General features: G+C 31.5%; 1 protein-coding gene and 1 long non-coding RNA gene across 4 annotated transcripts in view; one reads left to right on the top strand and one right to left on the bottom strand.

Moving 5' to 3' along the window:
- The first annotated feature begins 15,309 nt into the window (after positions 1 to 15,309).
- The window catches only part of LOC129963567 (uncharacterized), a 35,391-nt gene continuing 23,248 nt past the window's right edge, over positions 15,310 to 27,452 (top strand). For both annotated transcript variants that reach the window (XR_008783989.1, XR_008783988.1), the window contains exon 1: positions 15,310 to 15,436. This is a non-coding gene — a long non-coding RNA (uncharacterized LOC129963567). The remainder of the gene's footprint in view (positions 15,437 to 27,452) is intronic.
- Positions 24,682 to 27,452, bottom strand: part of LOC129963566 (bifunctional 3'-5' exonuclease/ATP-dependent helicase WRN-like) — a 42,516-nt gene continuing 39,745 nt past the window's right edge. For both annotated transcript variants that reach the window (XM_056078027.1, XM_056078026.1), the window contains exons 25-26: positions 25,450 to 25,601; positions 24,682 to 24,913 (exon numbers count right to left, since the gene is read on the bottom strand). In XM_056078027.1, coding sequence (XP_055934002.1) covers positions 24,746 to 24,913; positions 25,450 to 25,601 — 320 coding nt within the window. In that variant the 3' untranslated portion in view covers positions 24,682 to 24,745. The remainder of the gene's footprint in view (positions 24,914 to 25,449; positions 25,602 to 27,452) is intronic.

Below are 27,452 nucleotides of genomic sequence, written 5' to 3'. Positions count from 1 at the left end.
AAAAATTATAAATACATAGTCGAAATAATTGCAGGGTTGCGACAGCTGTAATGGACTAGTCACAACTGCCTCTACATTTATCGGATTTAAATTACCAGCGTTTGTTATTTGCTCACCATTAAAATATGTCTGATCGAATGTCAACAAACTTTGTCCTTAATATTGCTTTGACTTGTGTTCCAAAATCAGACACAGAAAAATCGTCACACAAATTCATTATTTCTCTCCGTTATTATGGTCTATTACGTCTTACTAAAAGAAATAAATAAAAAATGAAGTAATACGAATGAAACCGAAAGTTTTTCTGTTGTTGAATATTAAAGAAAAATGCTCAAAAAAGTTGAGAAAAATAATTTAGAAAACAAATTTAAATATCGTAGATGGATAGAGTTGTAATCGGAAATACTTTCACAGAATTGTGCATTTCCTGCAGCTCAGATTGAGGGACAAAATCTACAGGCGCCTCAATCTCAGGAGACACCCGAGCACAAGTCGAATCTGATTGGTTTGTCAGACCAGTGAATTGAAAACCGCCAATTTTACAGTAACCCATTTTTATCTGCGAAGCGGTAAGCATTGTTTCGTATTGCAAGGATAAGGAATAAACATGGAATTCAAATGTGCGTTATGCGGCGCTGAAATTTATAAAAAAAGGCAGTTATTTTAAACGCATTTTATAAAAAAACAGTTCATAATATTTTCTTTTCAAATATAGAAATAAGAGCTTCTCCCTGTTAAATTATTGCAAGTTCCGAACACATTTGTTAAAATGGATCCAGTGAGAGTTTTGTAGATCTGTGCATTTCATTTTCATTGAAAAACAACATTTATAACCCTAATAAACCTATATAATAACAGTTCATAATATTTTCTTTTCAAATATAGAAATGAGAGCACACTTAGGAACATGTAGCAGACAATTATTTCTTCTATATCAGCTTTGTTATAAAACAGATGTGAGTGTAAAATTTTAACCAACTGAATTACAAAACAAAATACTACAGTACTGATATCTATTCCCAAATTAATTTCGCCAAAATACGCATCTAATTGCCAAAAGGTAAGATAAATAGCCAACAGAAGATTTTCCATGACGTATAGTTTGAAGTCATGTGATCGAACTAACCAATCAGATTCGACTTGTGCTCGGGTGTCTCCTGAGATTGAGGCGCCTGTCAAAAACTCTTTCAAATCTTTAAAAATGTCGTTTAGTTACTTGCTGTTACCAATATTACTCTCCAAACGGAAATGGAACTTTTGAAACTCGGGTGTTCAAGTAAATGATAAAGCAAATTTTACTTAAAACGCCAAAAAGTTTATCCTCATTTATCTCAGATTAAGTTTAAATTGCAAAATTTCATGAAAGAAAACATGTTTTCACAAGAATTACTGGGATATTACAGACTTGCAAGTGACCTCATTGAGTATTAAGCCGCGTTCTGACGACCTGTGCGTCTGCAGACATGGCACACTTTCCCCTGTTTCCCCTCTCTTGCGGTTTTCCACGGTTCTTTGATGTCTGTTCAGTTTACCGACAACTTGCGGGAAACTCCGGATCGCGTTCACAGATATCCAAGAACCCTGGAAAACTGCAAGAGAGAGGAAACAGGGGAAAGTGTGTCATGTTTGCAAACGCATAGGTCGTCGGAAAGCGGTTTTAATGTTACAATGGCAGTAGTTCACAATGGAGAATTAACTTGTTCACGAAAATTGCGTTTCCATCGTTTTAACTACAAAAATATTTATTTAAACATGACTCCGAAGAACATTTGACTTATCAGAGCGCCACAGAGAAACAAAATAAAATACAAGAGAAGCAGCAGAAAATGAAAACTTTTTGCATCACAGTTACAATTAATCTGATGCTTAAGCAGAAATAATAATATAGTTAACGATAAAAAAATAGAGATATAAAAATTATACAGTCAGATAGTTAATGAATTAAAAAGAGTTCTTCAATTCTTTTGTTGCCAATCCACTACAGTAACATTAGCATTTTGTCAAGTATAATCAGATTTGACAAGTATCAGATTTGTTACTATATTTATAAACACCGAACATCCATTTATATATTATGTTAATATTAATGATATAATATTGTGTACAAACGAGGATGCCACTGAATCGTGAGTCATAAAAAATAAATATAAGCATATACATTTTCACAAAGTTATTAAAATAAAAAATAATAATAACTGGCCAAAAATAAATCATAATCATGTTGATTAAATTTAAAATGCTTTGAAATTTAAAACTAATTATTAACAGAGAGTTAATTAGTTTAACTCTAACTACAAACAAAGAGTTAATTAGTTTATTAACAGAGAGACCTCATAATGGTAACTGCCATGGGCCGAAATGCCAAAAACCCCCACTGGCAATATAGAAAAAAATATAACATTTTCTGTACAAAATGCAATGTCTGTGGTATAAAGATATCACTTGAAGATAAGATTGTATATACTAGGTCAGTAATAAATCATCAAAGTGCTATATCGCACTTTCCCAGATATTACATTTTGTGCCCGATGATACATTCTTTTGTAAAATCAGTCTTTTGCCATTTGTAATCATCTAACACAAGCCGGACTTCACCGTCTGTCTGGTGGGCCTAATGGAAAGTGCATTTTCGCATAAAAGCACATTAAGTTCAGCCATGTGCGCCTCCAGATCAATCCATCCATGCAAAATTTCCTCGCAGAATATCAAACAGTTGGAAATTACTGCAACCACCCAATACCAAAGCAGCCCAAATGCTGTAAATGTTCTATATCCCATTTTTCTTTCGTCAAAGCAACCTCGCCCCTCTCCGACGACACAATCGAAATCACCACCCAACATGCCTTCCCAGCGTAATTTTGCAACCATCCCTTCGAAATTTATGATCTTCCTTGTTGCCATATGTTAATGAGACGGCAGGAAATCGTTTGCGTCCACCCCCACACTCGTCTCGTCACGCAAGCCCGGGTTCCAGATAGGGTTCTGGGGATTTTCAAAGTCAAGGTCAAGGTCATACGAGTGTAAGAAACCTTCTGCTCTGGTCTGGTTGCTGGCGTCAACACTGCAAACTCGCTTTTTCGCTGTTTACAAACACTGCCCGCCAGAACGGGGATAATTCGAGAAAGAATGTTTGCTCGTAATTGTATTTATTTTTAAAATGTTTTATAGAAGATGAAAAACACAATCAATAGTTATATAAGTGGTTTGTAATATTATTTTGTTTAATTAATTAATATTTCAGGCAAAAATTTTAAAAAAAAATTATTTCGAGGTGCACATTCTCATCCTGCAATATATATTTTTGCCAAATTTGGCAGCTCTAGGTAAAACAGCCTGGCCTGTAAAGCGCCACACAGATACATATTCACATAAACATACGTTCATCTTTATTATAGGTGGAGATTACTTTCACTACGCAGAGTTAGTAAACATCGAACATTTGCTTCCCTAATATTGATCACAAAAGTGATTGCTAGACAGCCTTGAGTCATAGAGATGAATAAAAACATAAATGTATTCATAAAGTTAATATAATAAAGAATATTAACTAAAAGCAAATCATTAACATGCTAAAAGGATAATTTATATTGAATATCTTGCTGGAAAAAAAAGAGATCTCATTATGCACACTGCCTAAAGCCACTAAATTCCTAAATCTTCCATTCATCGGTTTAAATCAATATCTGATACAACAAAACTGGATACCAAATTTCGAAATTCGAGTTGATCGAATTAACTTTATAGACTACCATCTGTAGGATCATTGATCTTCGTGTTAATGAAATACTTTACATTTTCTTATAAAAATTCTTTATTCGTTAAGTTTTCATGTATGTATTTAACATGCATTTTAATTATTACAATTTTTAAAGAAAATTTCTTGTATTTATTTTTGTTTTATAGGATATATCTCAAAATGCTTAATATGATTTCTTAGTAATTTTATTTTTCAGTGATTCCAATGAATTTCATTTCTCTTTTTCAGATGTTTTTAGATTTTTTCTTGCTGTGCAGAGTGGATGAACTGGTTTATCTCCACAAAAACTGTTCCTTTTCAGTCGAAGAATGTAGGGAAAAAAAACATGTTTCTGACTGAGACAAAATCAGTGTAAAAAAAATTTCAAACTTTCTGTTGAAAAAATGAGACAGACTACAAGCTAATTGATCACTTTATGTCTGACTCGAGGTACTTATATTACCCGCCTTGAGGAGTTACTTTTTCTTTTACTTTATACGAAGTATACAAAGAGTAATATTGTAATCATCAAAAGATTCAAACCTTGAAATTCTGGCGAATCTCCACGTTGCAGACCTACCTGAAAAATGTATTTTTGGAAATATGCTTACTTGTCTGTGAACAAATATAATTAAAAAGGGCTTTAAATTAGAAGGATCCTATTTAATATATGAACTTGACACCATCACACTTGTAAATTCATTCAGAGGAAATCTGGCTCTTCGAATACAAATGAACTCAATTACAAAATGTAAAGAGGTAGATAGATAAAATTTGGTATGTTCGTTTAGCATCTAAAATGTAGATTCTTATTAAATTTTAAATAATATCCAATCATGTGTTGATTGTCTGTAGGTCTGTTCTTTCTCATACATATAAATTAAACAACTCAAAAATGCAATGACTTAAATAAACGAAATTCAGTATGTGATCTTGTGACTACAATGATTTTTCTCTACCAAATTTTGGGGGCCGCGATGGCCTGGTGGTAAGGTCTCGGCTTGTGAGCCGTAGGGTTTCAGGTTCGAGACTCCATTCCACCGAAGAACCGACGTGTAAGGGGGTCTGTTGCACGTTAAATCTGTCATGACAAACGTCCTGCCGCTGGTGTGGTGTAGTGTGGAGAGGGGGTGCCAGCTCAGGTGTCGTCCTCGGCATCTGACCGAGGTTCAAAATGGCGAGGTCCGTCCCGAAATAGCCCTAATGTTGCTTTAAGCGGGACGTTAATATAGCTAACTAACTGTCAAATTTTGGTTTCATTTGGTTGGGGGAAAAAAGACATCAAAATATAAATCCGATTTTCTGGTATTTGTATATTAACTGCATGCCGGGGATTAATCGCCAATGATCCCACGATAGAAACAGTAAAAATATCAGATTCACGCCAAAAAACAACATTTCGTAATTATTATTCGTCAATGGCATGCAAGGCATTCGCGATCTTATCCAAGATTCATATTTTTTTACGAGGGAGTAATACTTTTATTAAAAATTATGCGAACGAAAGTTTCTTGGAGACTACTCCCACTAATTTTTCTTTAACCCTTTCTAGGACCGTGGGAAGTATGCTTCCCACCAAATTTATCAATCTTTGTATGAAATTATGTAGATTGGCATAAGTTCTGACTAATTTTTTCAGTAAGTCAGAAACGTAGAGGCTTCAGTTCTTTATCTCATACAAAATGATGTGTCTTGATTAGTTACTTAATTATTAATTAACCAAATTAATTAATTAATCAAATTAAATTTATCTAATAAGCTAAATGAATCCCTTTTCTTATTCTAATTTCAAGCCTAAAAATATTTTAACATAATATGACTTGAAAAAAATGGCCCTTTAAAGGGTTAAAATATGGCTATAAATATCATTGGCACAACTATAGGCTCTCAACACAAGAAAAACAAAGGTCAAATTTTGGTCTTGGGGCCTAAGTGTTTCATTGACTCACAAACATTCTTAAGGTTCTACTCTCGTGGATAGCATAAATAATTATATTGTAATAAATATTATGCGAAGATGTACAAAATTAAATGATAGCTTTCAAACTTATTTCCGTGCATTTTCGAAGTTTTAAGTTTCTTTAAAACTGACAATATTAAATAGAATGATTAAGCGTCTCCAAAGGTTGTTTTACTTGTTAAATAGTGATGATTATGAATTTAATTTTCGAAGGGCGATGCTCTATGCATTTACCAGAGTTTAGAGGCATACAGTTTCGTCATGCTTATTCTTGTATTATATGGAAACAGTAAAATGATAAGAATTTAAATCACTATAATCATTCTATAACATTCTGTATTTTGAATGTCATGTTATATCAAATATTCATTTTCAGTTCAAAGAAAGTGAAAAATAATGAATAAACTCTACGTTACAGAGATTTGAAAATGATACATATTAATACAGATAAAATGTGTAGTTTTTTTTTTTTTTTTTTTTTTTTTTTTTACTTTTTTGTATACGTAGTATAGAGAAAGTATGATAATCGTCAAAAAATTCGGACTCGAGCTTTCTACGGATCTTTACGTTTCACTAGAGTTCCCCAAGTTCGGGGGAAAAAAAATTTGTAAAATGTCCGTCTGTCTGTCTGTGACAAAAATAACTTTAAAAAGCCTTAAGCTAGACGGATGAAATTTGGTATAAGGACATTATAAGGAATTTGCAGATTTCTATCAAATGGTGAGCAAAATTCGCTCTCAGATAGTCTGTCTGTCCGGCTGTTCGAATATAAACTAACATGATAACTAAAAAAACGAACAGAGTTCGGTGAATAAAATCCGGTACACACATTTAACATCTATAGTGTAGACTCTTATCAAATGTTGAGCCAAATTTAATGAAGGGTTGACCGTCTGTCGGACTGTTCTTTCAGAAATATATAGACACGATAACTTAAAAACACAATGAGTTAAATATATTAAATCTGGTATGGGATTTTATGAATACAAATGTAGCTTTTTAACAAATTTTTGTTTCAATCGATTGTGAAAAACTCATCTTAAATGCATATTCGAATTTAGGATGCTATTAACTGCATACCAGTGCTTAATCGCCAAATAACTCGCCAAAGATGGCACGTAGATTTAATAAAAATGTAAAATTCACGCCAAAAGTTAATATTTCGTAACTATTGTACACCAATGCAGAGCGAGGTGTTCTCGGGTATAACACCTTTATTAGAATATTATGCGATAAAATTTTGAGGGGACCATTCATTGTAGCTAACTATAAAAATTTAAACACTTTTCAAAACTCACGTCGATAATCAGATAAATTTTATTTATCTAACATTTTTTTTTTTTTTTTGCTTTTAAAAGAAATACATATTGTGAAAGATGTAGAGAAAAAAATTCTCTCAAAATTTCAACTTCTGAAAGAGCCTATCTGAACATTTCCAGACATCTAGCGACTTGCTGTTATTGAACAACGTAAGTCATATAATCAAAAATTCCGAATCGAATATCAATGTGTTGCAAGAGTGATCATAAAACTTCCGTCGCCGATAGGAAAAACTGCGAACACGAAGAGGCTGCCTGCCAATTTTTTTACGATATAGTTCAACTGGAAATGGCAGCTGCTTCACTGGAAAGCTCGCCCGCGAGGAATTTTTCCTTGTTTGCCGGGGCGAGTATTGCATCATTTTAACGGTTTATTTGGTCAGGCGAGGCTAAAAATGACATAGAAAATATGTGTTGAAGGAGATCCGTACACTTTATATGTAAATATTCGCTTTGAATGTATAACGAAGTATTGGATGTATGGAATTGAATTAGAATACTCTTTCCTAGTTTGCATGAGCTTTTCGATCACACATATCTTGCAGATAAGAAATTTCTGTAAATTCAGAACGTATAATATAATATAATATTTGTAATTTATATATAATACTATCATACGTAGAATCTGTTACAATGATATTTTATAAAACTGCTGGGAATTCAGCCGTTTGATATTAGAGTATTGCAGTGGAAATGATGATGAATAAAAAGTCTCCAAAGATTGGGTCCGACAAAAGGAAAGATTTAATTTAAATACAATTTATTACGAGGAAATAGAATTGAACACATGATGAACTATTTACAGATATGACGGGGAAAACTTATAAAAACATAAACGGTCATTACAGGACCTGAGACCAATACCGAACCAAAAACATCTTACAAACATAACAGACACGTATTCATCTCGTGTCTTAATTCTAAAGTTTTTATATTAGCTACAGTTGCCAGGTTACATAAATATCAGATGCGATACCGATTAAATAGTTAAATGTTTAATGTCACTTGAAGTGATTTATTCAAACCAATGACGCACAAAAGCAGGTTCAAAATGCATTGCATCATTTTTTCAATAAAGTACGGGAGACAAAATAATTTGGAATTTATAACCTTAATGCCGAAATTTCCTAACAGAATCCTTTTATTATGTGAAATATTTTTAATTAAAATTAGAATACGAATTACGGCAAAGCAAATTAAATACTCTCATAGCTGTTTTCAGTAAGAAAAGGGCCGTGGTCGCCTGATGGTAATGTCTCGGCTTCTGAATCGGAGGATTTCAGGTTCGAGTCCCGTTTCCATCGAAAGACCGCAGTGTAAGCAACTCCGGTACGCGCTAAATCCGCCAGGCCCAACCATCCTGCCGCTGGTGTAGTATGGGAAGCTTGGAGATGGGTACCAGCTCAAGTAACGTCCTCGTCATCCGAATGGGGCTCAAAATTGCGAGGTCTGTCTCAAAGTAGCACTAGTGTTGCATCTAAAAGGTGCGTTATTATAACTCAGCTAAACTAAAACTTCGGTAATAGACAGGAGGGTAACAATCTTGTATCTATCTGCCTAAATGGTGGAAGGGGTTTGTGTTGTAGTGTACCCCACCTCACTGTCGAAGTTCTCGTTTTTATAAGAGCATTTATCGGACATTGAAAGAATATTCAATAGTTTTCGTTATAATTTCAGGTCATTAGTTTTCAAAGTAAAACTCTTTTTCAAAGCAATAAAAATAATTTTCATCTGTAAATAATTTTAATCTCGGCATTTATTTAGAATAGATCACTTATTTTAGTCAGTTTACCCATTTTTAACGGAAATGAGACCTGTTGGATGAATATATTGTAAGCGCGGTAATTACACGCAGTTTGGAAATTAATATGCGGTATTATTTCGTTATAAAAATACTTCCCCGGCACTTCGAACATGATAACTATAAAATGAAGAGAGCTAGATACATTAAATTTGGTATACAGACTTAACATTTGTAGTGTAGAAGTCTATCAAATTTTGAGCCAAATACAACTATCGGATGACCGTTTGTCAGTCTGTATTTTCAGAAACAGTCAAATGCGATAACTCAAAAAACAATGTTTTAAATATGCCAAGATTTGCACATTAGATTCTGTAAAAATGCTAAATCCACGCCAAAAGTTAATATTTCCTAACTATTGTACACCAATGCCATGTAAGGCATTATTTGTCATGACAAGTTTATTAGCGATTGTGCGAGAAAGTTTTGGGAAGACCACACCAGCTGGTTTATGTTAAGGCAACACATCAAATCTCATCCTAGCGTATCCCATTTTTCAAGATCACGTTCAAGGATAGACATAATTCCAAAATTAGGTTTTTTTCGATCTCTAGGAGATCTGGAATATTATTAAGTATCTATTTCTTAACGATTGAAGCAATACATATATAACTTTGTGCACAAGGAAATTAAAAAAAAAATGTAAAAAGGACATTTTTGCACCTCTTCTTTTTTTCTCGTCTGCAAAGAACAGAATTTCAACACTGGTATTTTTTAAAACTTCCCTCAATACATCATAAATCAGCAGCGTCTTAAGCACACTAAATAAAAGTCAACAAATAAAATTAAGCGTTTCATTAAGTTTTCTGAATAATTTTTCACTCAATCATTCTTCCGAAGCTTAACTTCGACCGTAGAATTTAATCTCATCCTTTCCTGAAACTTGGCAATGGACTCATCTTGATCACTTCGCCTCGCTCTTTGGACGTTAAGATAAATAAATAGCCAACTCATTAATTACTGCCAAGAGATTTAAAATGGTTGGTTTTTTTTTTTCCACATTAAATTTATCTGAACTAAATACGATTCACAAATTTCTTTATATTTGGAAATGATAGCTCAGTTCTTGGTGATTGGTCTGTTTCTTCTTGGATTATTTGTAAGTATAATGATACGCACAAAAGGAAAGGACTCTCTGGTAAAATATGCACATGCGCAATTCTTCTTCAGAATTTACAGAGTGTGACAAAAAAACTCGGACAAAGTTATTACATTATAGAATAGAAGTTAATTCATTTCTTTTTGTTTACCACTTCAATTATAACATATTTTATAATGTATCTATGTATTGTTTTTTGACATTTTTACAATGCCAAGCAAAAGATGTGCTATTTTAGAGTTGTTTCAGCAAGAAAAACGACAGCATGAAGTCGTTCATTTGCTTAATGTGTCTCAGCAAAAAGTGTCTGATGCAATCTATCCTTTCAAATGGTCAAATTCCAGAAAGTGAACGAAACGTATGGTGAACACTTACAATAACCGTAAGGTTATCAAAAAAAAAAAAAAAAAAAAAAAACGAGTTCAATGAAATTTGAATGTTTTGCATGAGAAAGATCGCTCGTGAACTGAGAATAAGGGACCGATCAGTGCAACGAATGGTAAAAACAGAGCCTGAACTGAAGCCTTACAAATTCCAAAAAGTTCAGCTTCTCACTGAAGAAAACAAACTCGTGCGACTCCAAAGACTCCGAAAACTTTTGAAACGGGCCGCAAGTCAGCGCTGAGAGAGATTCCTTTTCACTAATGAGAAACTTTTTGTCGTCTAAAAGCTCATAATTCCTCGAACTGCAGGATCTAGTCTGTAGACGCTCCAAGCACTTCAGCAATTGTTGAACAGGTCTGAGACGGAATTTGTACAAGCAGCAAAACATCTCTGGTTTTTGTGGATGAGTGTGTTAAAATAAATCAAAAACTGTACCAATGGGACATTCTAGAAGTTGTTATATTCCCGAGGGCCAAAACGCACTTCGGCAATGTAAAGTGAGAGTTTCAACAAGACTCCGCACCAGCTCACAAGGCTAAAACGACAGATGAATGGTGCAAGGCACATTTTCTGGACATGATATCATCTAGAGAGTGGGCACAATACTCGCCGTATCTCAATCCCATGATTATAGAGTATGGTCCATTTTGGAGTCTAGGGCTTGCACTAAACGAGAAAAAAGTTTGGGCTCTCTAATTCAATGGCTTCGGAGCGAATGGGATAGATTAAAAGTAGAAGACTTGTGGCCCATTAGCTGAAAATTTCAATAAGCGTTTGCGCCTTCAATAAGCACTGTAAAATGGCGGTCACTTTGAAAAAAATTAAATTTATTTATTATGAAAAGTCTACTCTTATTATTATTTTTTATATTTTGTTAATTTATTTATTTTTAATCAAGTTATATTAAAAATTGTTTGTCAGTGTTTTTCTGCCACAACTTGTAGATGTACGTGTCATGATAGGGAACTTTCGTCTTTGAGATTAAAGAGATATGAAAAAGTAAATTACTTTCTTCTTATACTAATAACTTTTTTGTGGCATAAACTTTATCTCACCAATTTCTTACAAAAAAAAAAAAAAAAAGGGACAAAAAAACCCATTTATTTCCTGGAATTTTTAAAATATATTTTCTGTAAATTCTGTACGAAATCAAAGAGAAATTTCACAATAAGTAACAATTAATAAGAAGTAAGAAAGAGATATAGATATTTTTAATTCAAGACAAACTCGAAATTCATAAAAAATTAATTTTTCCTTGATGAATATTATAATAAATTAGCCGTCTTTGGCAATCATTTGCTCGTCCAGAATGCTTATTTTTCTAGCTGTTAAACTAATAATAATATACGTAATACATTTATTAAAATTTCACATTGCTTAATATGAATTAAATTAAATTAACCTACAACAAATTACAGCCTGTGTAAATTAAAATGAGGATATATTACCGTTAAAGCATGCAATTCAGAATTCTTAGCTTTTTCGTGAAATAACGATCGTGATTTATCAATTATTTTCTAGAGTTTCTAGTTATTTCATGAAATGAAATTATTGTACGAAACGACATATTTAATCTTTTAATGATGCAAGTCATAGCGATTATCCATTTTATCAATTAATCCTAATTTCTTTCTGATGATTATTAGATTAAAATTTAACTAATTAACACTAAATCAAAGTTTGATTTTTTTTTAAAAAAATCTTGATTTCGTTTACATTTCTTTCTTTTGATTAAAGGAACCTTGGTAAAATTACATTAAGCGAAAAATCGTCCCTAAGGTAATTTAACTTTGGCAGGCCCACATTAATTTAATTATAGACAACAATATAACGATACTATATATCCATTCTATGATTAAATGAAATGTTGTTGATTATTATTTATCTTTCTCGACAGAGAAAATATAGCATGGGTAAAAATCATTCTTCGCCTTTTCCTTGAGAAAGTCAATACAAAATTATTCAACATTTCGTATTTTAGAAGCAAGGAAAAGAAAAAGAGTCAAAGAATGATATCTTAATCCAATATCTGAATTTTGCTATAGACAATTACCATTTTATGCTTTCTTTATGTGAAATAGAAACTTGAAAGAATCGGAAAGGAAAAGAAGTCTTTGTCTGATCAAAATAAGGAAGTTCGTCTCAAAATAGATCTCGCATTGCTTAAAAACAGAGCGTAAATAACATAAAACCCGAAAACAATTCATCGCATGATTCTTATCGTGATGATATCGTTATTGATGAACGACTGCAAGAAATAATTGTCTCTGTTTAGTCACTCCGATCAAACAATAATTAAATTTGATAGAATACAAGAAAAATAGCTAAAAACGATAACAAGAGTTTTTGAAAAGAAATTTTCACTGACAAAGAATTTGATGACGTTGTTATTGAACAACGACGATTTTATAACTGGGAGTCTCGGATGTTTTACCATCAGTTCACAGTCTAGAGATCCTCAAAGAACATTTTTTTGGGAGTTTTTTTTGTCGGAAGTGAATTTTTTTTTACTTTACATATTGCATTTGAGAAAAGATTCAGGAGGAAGAGATTCTTACATAATGCATTTCTAGGAATAAACACGTTATTTCGTTTCCTCATGGTATGACTCTAAAAAACTGAACAATAAATTAATGAATTGCTTAAAATGGATGCGATCTGTTGTTACAGAATGGCGTCATTAGACAAGGCATCATGAAGAAATATATACTTTATGATGCCAAATGAACGATATTGTTTTGATTGAATAACTGCTGATGCATGTATTAATGATATTAAAATGTATGTTTAACAGCAAAAATCGTTATTGAAACTGCAATATTTTCAGTGGTACCGTTTCATTTCAAATAACTGGAATTTCGGCTGTCTTACAGAAATTCTGCTGTTACTATCATGTTTATTATCATATTCGCGGAAAAATTATTATAGAAACCTGGTTATGAGGCTATAAATACACCACCTTTTTGACTTACTTTTTTATATTCAAAATTGTTTATACGTCACGATCTTCGAAAAAAGAAATGTCAACAATTACCGAATTTAAAGTAATCGGCCGCTACACGACGCTAAAATGAATCTCTTACTGTACTGGTTCATCCATTATCTAATGGTACACTTCATCAATGATAGCAGAGCCAATGTATTTTATTTTTTTAAAATTTGATTGCAATTTCAATTTTAGCACTTTCTGGCGTAAACTTTAAGAAGAAGGAGGCAAGAAATGACAAGAATATATGGATTTCAATGCAAATATTTGCAGTTGAAGGATACAATTTTGGTATTTGTCTTGCATGCCATTTTATTTAGGTTTGTTCTATTGGTTTAGTTTAGTTATTTTAACGTCCCGTTTGAAGCAACACTAGGGCTATTTTGGGACGGACTTCGTAATTTTGAAGCGCGGTCAGATGACGAGGACGACATCTGAGCTGGCACCCCCCTCTCCACACCAGGGGGAGGAAGTTTGGTCATGACGAATTTAACGTGCAACTGACCCCCTTACACGACGGTTCTTTGGTGGAATCGGGTCTCGAACCTGAAACCCTCCGGTTCCGAAGCCGAGACCTTACCACCAGGCCACCGCGGCCCCTTGCTTCTATTGGACTTAATGAAACTGAAAAGATATTAATAATATGCGTCATGAGAGCAGTCAATAATAGTTATACTGGATGAGACTTAAGAATTGAGAGTTTTAACACAAGTGGAAAACAAACCGCTTTATTGTCAAGTTACATTACTAAATAACTAAGCCTGGATAGACAAAGAAAAAAATGTACGGACGCCATATGAACTATATACACGCATTTGATGACTATCTACCGAGGTCGCGGTGTCTTGGAGGTAAGGTCTTAGCTTCTAGACTAGAGGGTATCAGGTTCGAGACCCAATTCCACCTAAAAGACGGTGGGTCAGCGGGTCTTGTGCACGTGAAATCCAATCGGGGCCAAACATCTTCCAGCTGGTATGGTGAGGAAGTTTGGACAAAGAGTTTCAGATTAGGTGTCGTCCTTGTCATCTGACAGTGGTTCTAAATTACGAGACCCAACCCAAAATAGTCCCAGAGCTACTTTAAATCGAGTCATTAAAAAACCGAACTGAACATGTACTTGCATTTGAAATTATTTAGACCTAATTAAGTATACTTGAAAAAAAAATGGCTTCTCAATGCATTAAAAGAAAAAACAGCGACGAAATTCATGAAAATGAGAAGAAGTTTAAAATTCTCTAACTTACAGCTATAATAAAATTGAAGCATTAAATTGCATGTGTCATTTCATTATAAAATACATAGGATTAAGAAAAGACTAATTATGTTCCAAATTAGTTTTTCCCCATGTAGAAGATCTTAAACCTTTTTTTAGAAACCAAATGTAAATTTGGATTATTTTACAAAAACTAGGATTTTTTCCCCTTTATACATTACAGCGTAGTACATTATAAATGTCTATTTATACAGATTTTTGGGAGAAAAATTGAATATTCATTTTATGATGAGTTTCAGGAATTTAATACCAGAAAAGAGTATATATTTAGCATATTTTGTATATAAAAAATGAAAGCGTTTCACAAAAAGAGCTATCTTTTTTCTCATAAAATATGTTATCATCACAAATCTTACAATAAACACTTTAAAAAAAGTGCATTCTTCCCCTAAATCTCATCTTCCGATTGTTGTTGAACCAGTTTTCGCAGGAAAAATGTTCCCACTACAGCATTTAAAAAAAAAATCACAGCAATAAAAAAGCAAATTGCTTTCCAGCACAAAAATAGCACTTTTTTAAAACCTTTCTTCTGTGAAAACCGAAACATATGCTTAACTGTGACCTTGGCTTATTAGAAGCAAGCTGCAGAAGAGATCCCAGAAAATTTGAAATATTATTTTAGCCGCATATTCCGTAAGCTCTTCGGAAAGTCCGTTCTTCTCTAGGGGAAGAGGAAATGTTGTAAACAAATTGAAGGACACATCTGCAGCAGACTTTTTTTTTTCTTTTTTCCTTTCTGTTTGTTATTCGGTCTTTTTACTCGCGGCTTATCGATGTTATTAGAAGAAACAGTTATCCGGTCGAGAGACTTATCTGGCTAATTTATCGCTGTCCAGTTATGGTGTTTTCCGGCTTTTCCTCCTGGCCATTCAAGAAGTGTAAGTGTTTACTATGTGTTACAAGAATCCGACGGGTAATGAATATTTATCAGATGCGATAAATGATATATGCAAAGTGTGGCAATTATTTATTTGTAGGAGCACTATCTGCCTGTGGTCAATAAATTAATTCAAAAATAAATCAATCTTGCGAAACAAATTGGATACAAAATTTTATTACTTTTGTAATGATTAATTCAAAAATTAATTTTAAAACGTAGTTTAATATTTATAAGGACTCTGTCAACAGTATTTTAAAGATAATGAGTAGTAAAAAGATAATGATTAATGTAAGAAATTTGAGTGGACTTGAGTTTGAGACTCGTCCTTAAAAATCGCCCTTGAGGGAAATTTTGAACATTAAAAATACATTTCCAATCGAAGTTATTGTGAAGCAATCGAGTTGAATGCATACCTGTATAAAAATAATATTGTTTTGAATGAGTTATAATATATAGGTAAATGTTATTAGTATACTCTCAGAAGCACATAATCAAAAATTAGAATTCACATAAGGCATTTTAAAAATAGTATCGGATTTCCAACTTGGAAGTAACCTAGGGCCACTGGGATAACCAGGGGAAAGGGGCAGACATGTCCATTTAAAAATATTTTTAGATTAACTGCCAAATAAAAAAATTAAAAATTGTAAAAAGTGCAAATTCTATGAATTAAAAAATACTACTCGCCTTTGGCGAACAGCTGCTTCATCAGGGATCTTGATTATATTTCATTTCAAATAAATTGTTTAGATATAGCCAAATCTCTGCAGCTTTTTTGCTGTGGTACAGAATGCAGTCCATAAATTCTTCGGTAGCTCTAGTTATATTCTTCCGCCATTCCATCGGTGTTTTAATTATTCACTCCTAACTTTAAAATTTTGTCCAGAAACAAATTTCGTCAATTAAGGTTCCACAAGTACGTGCTTGAACCTCTCAGAGTCATGTTCGACAGCGCATCCAGCCAAAATTTTTTCCATTAAATTCCTCTTCAAATAAGATATTAATACAGACTGATATGAACAAAACCAGCAAGTGACATCACAGTGTCTCCTCGCCATTCGTTTACGATACATTGTGAGTTATTTTTTTACATTTTGATTTGTTCGCTATGCAACGCTTATTTTTAGTGAAGCAATTAATTTATGAAACCATTGATAAAATTACAAGCATTCTGAGTTGACTTCTGACTAAGTTTATTGGGGCTACTAACGCTGCAATTCTTGGGTCTTCCAAAAGCATAACACATACGCATTTCAGAACTTGCCTTGTCAAAAGTTATGTTTCAAAATAGTATAATTTCACGGTTTTTTATTTTTTTTTCTTTTTTTTTGCAATTATTATATTTTACAAATATATTATATCACTTGATGTTTTTCTAAGTTACACCAGCATAAAAATACACTGGATGTTTCGCTCTAAAATAATAATAATAATAATAATAAAAACTTATATATATAATGTTTGATCTTATAAACCCGTTTTAATTTTTCTAATGATTTACGTAACAGGCAACAAATGATATTTCCAAAGCAAACCCTCATATATGATTTATAGATGCAAATCAAATATACATTATTAAATTTTTTAAAACAAATTTATAATTCGAATGTGCCGGCGTCCTAGCACAAGGGTAGCGCGTCTTCCCCGTGATCTGGGCGTCCTGGTTTCGAGTCCCGGTTTGGGCATGGTTGTTGTTCCATCTGTGAATGTGCCCTCCTGTGAAAAGGGGTTGTGCAAGCGAATGAGTGATGCGTTAATAGCAAAGTCGTACTTTAGGCCCTAGTTGGCGCTACTATAAAAAAAAAAGAGACGCTCCCCCACCGGCTGAAATCGCTGTCTTCGTAACAGCGGGCTTGTCCATGGCAAGTGCCATAAGAAACAACAACATAATTAGAAGGTAACAACATAATACCAGACACTGAGATTTAATTAAAGAAATACATATCGTATATAAAATTTATGTGGCCGAAAAGAAGAAACTTTTGAAAATTTAACTTCTATTTATTTTATCTGGGAGACATAATTGGTACATGGAAATAGCAATGATAAAAAGACGTCTGTTCACCTCGCGATGTAAGAGCAAAGTAACAGAATTTTTCCCTTTAGTGGTTTTATTACGAGATTCCGATAGGGAATTTTTTTTTTACACGTATGTGCTTAGGAATAAGATCTTAAGTATCTTTGAAAAACCTGCATAGGCGCCAGGGATTCTTATCACTTTGCTCGTGGCCTGAGAAAACAAAGAAAAAGATGTTTTTAGAGAGCGTGTTGACAATAATTAAATAAAAGTGTAGATTTACTTAAGGAAATAAGAGGAAATTTTTAGAATAAAATAACATGGACTCATTTAAGATTTAAAAAAATAGGATATTAATCAAGAATTAAATTAATCACACACACGCGCGCGCGCATATATATATATATATATATATATATATATATATATATATGTAAACATATTTCAGCAGTTGCGTGGCCGAAAAGAAAACACTTTTGAATCTTTAACTTCGAATTTCTCCAACCCGGGAGGCATCATTTATGTACAAGAATAAGTGGTAAGAAATACGTCAGTTCACATCACGACACAAGAGCAAGAGAGACCGGAATTTTCCCTTCAGTGATTTTGTCTTAGGATAGAAAAATTTAGATACCTTTAAAAGAATGTTATAAACATTAAGGATTTTTATTCCTTCACTTGGAGCATCAGAACTTGCTGAGACAACAGTATCGTAGGTCGCGTATAGTATTAATTAAATTAAAAAAGGGGGATTGGATCAGGAAATAAGAGAAAATTTTAAAATTAAATTAATATGGGCTAAATTGAGATAAAAATTGGGAAAATAATTATGATTTAACCCTTATCGTGGCAAGAATCCTTTTTTAAAAGAAAAGCAAAAAAAAAATGTATATAGGTAGCTTATTTTATATATATATATATATATATATATATATATATATATATATATATATATATATATATATATATATATATATATATATATATATATATATATATGTATATATATATTATATTTTTAATATTTTATATATATTTTTATTTTATAGTAGTAGTATATTTTTATAACGTTGTATGTATGGTATACTATACAAAATGAATATAAGGGTTAAACAAATTAGTTGAGATATCATTACACACACATACATATAACATTTTCTCTTATTTCTTTATCCGAATCCCACTGCTTTATTTAATTATTTCTAACATCCGCTATAAAACATACATACACATATACGTTTCGAAGCTTCTGGCGTAAACTTAATGAATTTATCCTTTAATTTTCCCTTGAATATTCTACAACCAACAGTTTTGCAAGGATTTACAAGAACGCCAAATGTTCGAAGGTATGAAACATTTTTCAATTTTAGGCTACTTTTAATAACCTAATATAAAAGAAATTATCTCTACTAAATACTTTGAAAAAATTTGTTCATATGCTTGCGCAAATCAAGACCAAGAATATACATTGCGCAATTATGCTCTCAGCATATGGATACATCGGAGCTAATTGATAAAAATAAGTGCATTTGAGCTATTTCAAAATTGCGTTGCCCAATTTTTGAAGCCGTGATCATATTACAAGGCATCACTTAAGCCGATACTCTTCAGCAAACTTTCACACTGTAATAACGACAGAGGAGAGAAATTTTGATCCCAATGGATTTAAAGAGCATATTTCGCGGTAATTTGATTAAATCAGATTGCAAACGTTTAACTGTCCTATCTTAAGATTGAAGATTTTGTCGCCGCTTCCGAGATACATCAAAGGATTCAATAATTTTTATTGTTTAGCATCAATAAAGCAACTTTCTTGATGTATGGCTTACCTATATGGTGCAGGGCATCAGTTGAAACTTTAGGGAACTCAAACCTTCTAAAATAAGCAGCTAAAGATAATACCAGAAGAATGGAAGACGCAGATTCATTACATAAAACCATAGAAATTAATCCTGTTTTGGATCAGATTAAAAGACACGACTGGAAAAAATGCGCCATACACGTTCGAAACGAACTGCCAACCAGAATTTCAATTACTAGTCTACAATCCTGCAGTTCTCAGCTTAAGAAAATGAACTATAGCAGTGCTGCATGAAATAAATCCTGGATTATTTGAGGTTGGTAATCCTTTAGTGTCATTTGAGATATGTGAAAACATTTGGAATGAATTCTTTGAAAACATTATTATATATATATATATATAAATATTTATTTAATTTCTGTGTAACATCCCATGACACAAAAATATGTCCTTTAAAAGCCAAAGATATTTTAAATATTAGAAAAATGTTTCTTTTCATTTTTTCCCTAAGAAGAAGTCTAAAGGAATAATTTTCTTGTTAAGAAGTTTATCAGATGATTTGTTCTTAATTCTGCAGATAAGTATCCTAATATATATCCTACCCAGTCTTTAAATATTTGAGTTCGATTGATAAATAACATGACATTTTCATTTCGTTCCGCACTGGGAAACACTGAAACAACTATAAAATCTTTCCAAATGAATAATATGATATTATTCAAGTTAAATATTATTATATATTCAAATTTTACTTTCTAAGTTTTTTTTGATGAAAATTTTATAAAAATTTAGAATTTACGAAAATAGCACTAAAATGTAAGTTATAAATATAAAAATCATTGCAACTTCTCAAAAACGAGATTAGAAACAAAATTCAAACGGTTTTATTAAAAAAAAAATGTTCAGAAATTAAGAATATTAAATAAAATAAATATTTAATATTTTTGCCAAAAATTAACTTTTTTAATGTAATCGCTCACCTTTTTAAAATATATGTCTTCGTCTTTTCTTTTCTAATAAAGATGAATTCATCTATGTTGGCATTCTGCAAGCCAGACCGTGTGACCCACAGCTACCAAATTTTACAGATATAAACTTTGGAGAAAGCAATGTGCGCCTACGAACAATTTAAATTTTTTAAAAATAATAATTAAAAAAAAAAGTTGAATTTTGACGTTTTCCTGCGATTAGTCCCGAAAATATTATTGGACAAAAATGAATTTTACACTGTTTCAAAATTATATTTTTAATGATAACAGTTAAATAATCGTGCAAATATTTTCAGAATATCGGCAGTTTTTTTGGCAGACGATTAGTTACTAATAATAAATGCGAGTTCGCAAATTGTACAGACTAAGTCTATGGCAAAGGATACCGACGTGCTCTGATTGGTTTAAGCCTTGGCATCTTTTTGGAAATGTGTTGCATTCATAATAGTGTAGTTTTCGCTTATTTGGCTCAAACCTTGTACCTTTCATTAGTTTTATGGAAGATACGAGTGAATATCAACACGATCTAATTTTTATTAATATAATTGTTTTCTCTAAATAGCACTAGTAATACTACTAATACTAATTAATAATAATAAAATAAATATTACTAGTAATACAAGTAACTAATGTAGTTAATGCACAGAAGTATAAAAACTAAATGAAAGTCATTACTCAACATATGATGCAGCAATTAAATAATTCTTATTTATTATGATTTTCGTGCCTTTATTAGATAATTTATGCAGTCATTGAAACTTGTTGCTGAACGTTTGTTACTTTCCCATCAACTACATATGGGGAGATGTTTACTTAATGCCCAAAACATATAAATATGTGATTTTGTAGCTAATTTTTTTAGTTATATCAAAATAATATTAAGAAAACACACAAAATATATTTTTAATAAATGTAATTTTTATATTTCCTGAATTTAGGTTTCAGGATTTGATATTTTCTGCTGTATATGTGTTCCAGATTAATATTACATGTAAACAGTAAAAAATAGAAGGGGAGATAACTCCACAAATTTTATTTATTTTTATAAAAATATATTTCGGTATGGCATCTTTTTGGAAAAACACTGCCAAAAAGATGCCAAGGCTTAAACCAATCAGAGCACGTCGGTATCCTTTGCCATAGACTTAGTCTGTACAATTTGCGAACTCGCATAATAAATTAGATTATTTGCAGAGAAAAAAATGCGCGTGTTGCCACTTCATACAGCAAAGCATTGAACTTAGATTACGGAAAAAAAATGTATTAGAATTTCAAATAATTAAAAATTAAGCTAATTTTTGGTGTTTTTCTCCGATAAATACCGAAAATATTAAAGCACAAATGAAATTCTTATATATTCTTAAATATGTATATGTAATTTTTTTGCGAGAAAAATGTAGTTATGTGCACTATGTTTTTCTCTAATTTCAACAAATTTAAAATAATATTTTGATGCACATTTTACAACAATACTTTTGTTCATCGTTGTAAAAAAATTCAAACTGTTTAAACCATTGATTTTACAAATATTTTATCCTTGGTTTTTCTTCGGTTGTAGATACCTCAAGTATAAAAATTTATTCCCCTCTCCCCATATTGCGAGTTTTCCCCCAAATCATGATTTGAATACAATGTCTTATATTTTCTTGTTGATTTATAGTGTTTACAATTAAGAATTAACTTCAAAAGTAAGAAATTATGAGGATTTTTTTATAGTTTATATATTTCCAAGTGCTTCTGATATTTTCTGTTATATAACTGGGGCATAAAAATATATTTTCACTCCTTCAGCTCGAAATTTAGTATTGTTATTAAAGTGCAATAATTTTTTTATTGATAACATTAAATAGATTTAAAGCTATTACAAAATTTGCAAAACATTTGCAGCACTATACAAAAACTCTCTTTCTCTTCTTGAATACTTTTATTAACCTCATATATTTTATGAGCATGTTTTGATTCAGCAAGTAAATTGTCTCGATAGTTGAAATTAACCTGTTCGCTGTCATGATTTACGTCTAATTCCATCCATCAATCTAATTAGATGCACCCTCTTTGCCATCTCTTAACTGAAGTAGAGAAGGGATCATCTATTTAGGTAGCAACTATGAATTAATTAAATAAGAGGTGTGAATTGCAGGCGTTAACAAACATGTTAATTATTTCCTTTTTCATATCAAAGCTTAACTTTTAGGTGAGATGGCAGTAAAAATAGAATTGGCATTTTCAGAGTACAATGAATGAAACCGTTGAGCACAAGTTATCAAAATATAAAATTGGTGGAAAAAAATTTGCTGTGGAAAACCATTAATGCAAATTACGAATAATTTTGCAGATCAAATTCGCCATTTAAAATGGCTAATAACAAATTAAAAGGTGTTTCAATACAAAAGATAAGTCTTGAAAAAAAGTCTACTAATAAACTTGTAAGTACAAAAACAAATAAATAAAATAAAAAGCTTATTCAATCATAATTACAAATATAGTTCTCCTGCTGTAAATAAAAATCGTCCAAAAACATTTTTGTGTTAAAGTATATTCTTTCTCAGTCAATACGTAAAAAAAAAAAAAAAAAAAAAAACCCACAATTGCTGCATCATCTAATTTCAGCAAATGATCAGAATTTACTGTATTTAAATATTTTTTTCAGCCCATAAAATGATAATGGCATGAAAAGATGCATCCTCCTCAGCAAGTCGGTTGTTTTACAAATCATCAAATCAAAACCCCTTCCTCACAAGGCAAATCTTTACAAATCCAAATTTTTTAGTTGTAACTGTTTTTAAAATAATTTATTATTTTTAGTAACAATTGTAGCAAGAATCATTCCTTAAAGAAATATTGTCGTTATATTAAAATTTGAAATATTATTCATTTCTTATATCAGCTTTCCTTTTATAGCATTTCATAAATTAAAAAAAAAAAATCTTATTAAATTACCATTATCTATATTAAAACTAGTGCTTAAAATCACCCTTCCTTTCAAATCTTCTTTAAATTAAGTAATAGAGCACACTGACATTATCTTATTGTGTATATGCTTGGAATTCAACTGTTTTTCCATGAATAATGCTTTCATCCTCTTAGATAAGATCACAATGTAGTTTTTCTTTCAAGAACACATTTTGTTTTTGATTACTAACTTTATTAATGAGACAATAATCAAGAAAATATTAGTATATTTTATTTACATTATGGTACAGTATACAAAATGCACAGCATAAACATTTAAAAATGAGTATAACTGAATGACAAAATATAATATAGAATATAAATACATTTTTAAAAATTATCACAATTGATGAAGAGAAAAGGGAACAGGACAAAAACAATGCATGTTTAATCATACAAAATTATCTCCTATTTGAAATTTCATTTAGTCTTTCTTCATGTTAAGTGGTCTCCGTTGTCTTATTTTTCAACAACGTATGCACATATCTTTACAAATAAGTGTGAAGAATGCCAAAAATTGAATTCTGAATTCAATTTTTGTGTTACATTATTTATCTTTTCTCTCCCATGTAAAAAATTTAGAAACGAAATAATATTCTTTCAATTCAATTATTAAAATTAACAACATAAATGGCAAAATGTGGCATTGATGGAATAGAACCACTACACAGATGCAGATCAATATGATATAAAATGATAAGCACAAATTATTTCAATAGTAGCTCATTTTAATGGAGAAATAGATATAAAAGTTTTAAAAAAATCTGCATTGAAATGTTTCACTTCCAAAACTGAAATTTGTGCATAAAGAAAATTTTAGTGTAAAAGAACAAGTAGTGCAAGCAATAACTCTAGTCAACAGAAAAGAGAGTGCTATGTTATGTAGTCCTGTACATCATCCTAATTTATATGCAAGTAATCAATATATTTGAAAATAATTTAGTTTTATGCCCTTGTGACAAAAAATTTTTTTAATTAAAACTATTTGATTTCTTAATAACCATAAGTTATGTAGTGGCTCATACCATTCTACATGCAAAAACATGAATTGTTTTTGGTTGGTAACAGTTTCTGTTTGAAATTTTCTACTTTATATAACATTAAATGAAGTAATGCTAACTCTATACTTTAATGGATAAAAATATTAATGCCTAAAACTAGCTTTTAGGTTACGATGTGCTTTCTTCTTCTTCTTCTTCTTCTTTTTTTTTTTTTTTTAAGCTTTAGTTTTAAAGCCAGTTGATTAAAATAAATAAATAAAATAAAGACAATATAAAGTTAATTTATTTATTTTCATTTGATCAATTGTTTCTCTTTTTATATTTTAGCTGAAGAACTTATCAAATACATGAGAAAAATCTTGAAATAATATACATTTGTTCAAAATTTCTTTTTCATGTTGACTTAAATGTTAAAAATAAAAGTTTTTTTTTTTTTAAATCAATATAAATATGTTATTATTGTTTTGTTTTTTTATAATACAAAATGCAAAATCTCTATAACAATACTAGGAATAAAGGTACACAGCATTCTAAATTCATACCAAAATCATAGTTTAAAAAGTTTGTTGCTTTTCAATTTCTTCACAGCAGGAATTTCAGTGGATTGTGAGAAATAGCTGCTCTCTTTCCTTTTGCTTGAGATGATAGATGGGGATTTGGTTACAGATGTATCTGCAGTGCTAGGAGAGCCACTCTGGGTGTCTGGTGAATTAAGCTGAAAAATTAAAATTTTATTGTTTTTTTTTATGGCACTTGCCATGGACAAGGCTGCTGTTATGAAGACAGCAATTTTAAGCCGGTGGGGGAGCGTCTCTTGTTTTTTTTAGCAGCACCAATTAGGGAAAAGAGTAAGACTTTGCACTCATGCATCACTCATTCGCTTGCACAACCCCTTTTTACAGGAGGGCACATTCACACATCTCACAGATAGAACAACAGAAGAATAACCATTCCGAAACCGGGACGCCCAGATCACGGGGAAGACGCGCTACCCCTATGCCAGGACCCGGCAAAATTTTATTGTTAATTTCTTTGCTATTGAAATAAAACATGTAGCGATATTTATATGAATTTCTAGAGCTAAATTATATAATAAGTATCAAAATAGTTCTTAGAAATTTCAATTTACATTATTTATATTTTTTTCAATGCATATACATTTTTCTGAGCAAAATTAAATATAAATTTTAAAAGTAATTTCATTCACAAAAAATAATTCAGTTTCATAGGTATAATACAAAAAAGATTTACCTTTGGTGATGTTTTCTTTGTATTTCCATCATCTTCCAAAGGTTTTTCAATCACTCCATATTTACTTTCTAACACAGCAATAATAGCTTTGATATGATTAAATTCAATGTAATCAGGACACAACTGTTTTATGGGTGTTAAACGACTGACATCTGGAATAAGAATTTAAAGAATATTTCAATCCTAAATTAAGTTTCAATTCAAAGCAAGGATGAATATTTTCCAAAATCGATTACTGAGTATATAAGATTTCATAAACAAAAATTAGTTACTTTGTTAATGAATGTTGTTAGTAATGTTAATCTCATTTTCTTTCATGTTAATGAAAGAAAATTATCATATCATGATAATTTTCGTTGAATGTATTTTGCTGGTGTTTGTAACAACAGTAAGTTACCTTGGTTTTTTTTTCAGCACACATTAACTTGAAATTTTGAAATTAAATTTTAAAAATCATCAACTGTTATTAGATTACTGTCTACAGATTCCAACATTTTCATAAAATTCTAAATGCATCAGATAATTTAGGCTAAAGCTAAGATTTCTTATCTTTATAATTTTTCTCACTGTAATGAGAGGTATGGATAAATGATCGAATTCAATAATACTAATAAAAAAAAATGAAGCAATTATACTTGATAAAAAAATAAACAATTTTTTAAAGCAAAGAAACACATTTCATTTTCTAAGATTTTGTTAGTTATAATTCTACCACAAAAATGCGGATTTAGGCTGCATTTAAGAAAAAAAATATATAATTCAAACAAATAATATCAAAATAAATTAATTTTTTTAATATTTTCTTTTTACAAAAACTGAAAATAAATAGTCTTTAAACAACAAAAAAAAGTCTTATATGTATAAATTTAATAAATGCAGGTATACTCAACTGAATAAATACACTCATGTCCATAAATTAAGGATAAGTTCAGGATAAGAAGGAGTCGGAAGCAAAACAAATGTGACTTATTTGTAAAGCCTATTTATTAAACAAAAGGTAAAGAGCAAAAAAAGATGCTATATGTTTGATATCATTAACAAAAATTGCGATTTTTTTTACTCTCTGGAGCAAATTACAGAAAAAAACACATTTACAAAAACCAATATTACATGGTTGGTATGATGGTAAATACATAGTATGTCTCCCACACGATGTAATACAGTCCATATAACGCCTAGGCATGCTGAGTATCAAATTATCGATCTGATCTTGGGGAATATTACACCACTCATCAAGCAATGCTCTCCGAAGTTCCTGTAAACATGTAGGAGGTGGTTGACGGGCTGCAACTCGTCGGCCAAGCATGTCCCACACATGCTCTACTGGATTCAAGTCCGGTGAGAATGCTGGCCAGTCCATATGGGTGATATCCACCAATTGAAGGCATTTGTTTATGATGTTTGCACGGTGAGAACGGGCATTGTCATCCATAAACACAAATTCTGCATCCATTGCACCCCAAAACAAACATATATGTTGTTCCAGAATGATGTCCCGATAGATTTGGCCTGTCATGATTCCAATTTGAACATGCAGGCGAGTTCTGGAACCTAGAAAAATCCCCCCACGCAAATAAGCAATCCTGCTCCACCATAACGGTGTTGTTCAGTGATGTTCTCTTGGTGGTAACGGGTACCTGGCACTCTCATTATGAAAGTCCGGCAAGAATCAGACTGCAAGTTAAACCTGGATTCGTCGGAAAATATCAGACAAACCTACTGTTGCGGTGTCCACAATGCCTGCTCTCTACACCAAGCTAACCACATGCGACAGTAAGTTGCAGTAAGTGGAACACATCTGACAAGCTACGAGCATATAGATCAATTTGCCCTAAGCGTCTGTACACGGTCTGCCTTGAAACCATCATACCAGTGGCTGAAGAGAGCTGACGAGACAGGTCTGATGCTGTGCTCTGTCTGCTTCTTTTGGCAATAAATATTTTACTTCTTTGCCTGTATTCCTTATAAATCACTTTCGTACACTCTCGTCATTGTGACATACT

Source organism: Argiope bruennichi, chromosome 3 (genome assembly GCF_947563725.1).
Source record: "Argiope bruennichi chromosome 3, qqArgBrue1.1, whole genome shotgun sequence".
NCBI classification, from domain to species: Eukaryota; Metazoa; Arthropoda; class Arachnida; order Araneae; family Araneidae; genus Argiope; species Argiope bruennichi.
Note: the sequence above shows the minus strand (reverse complement) of the source record. Positions and strands in the feature narration are given on the sequence as shown.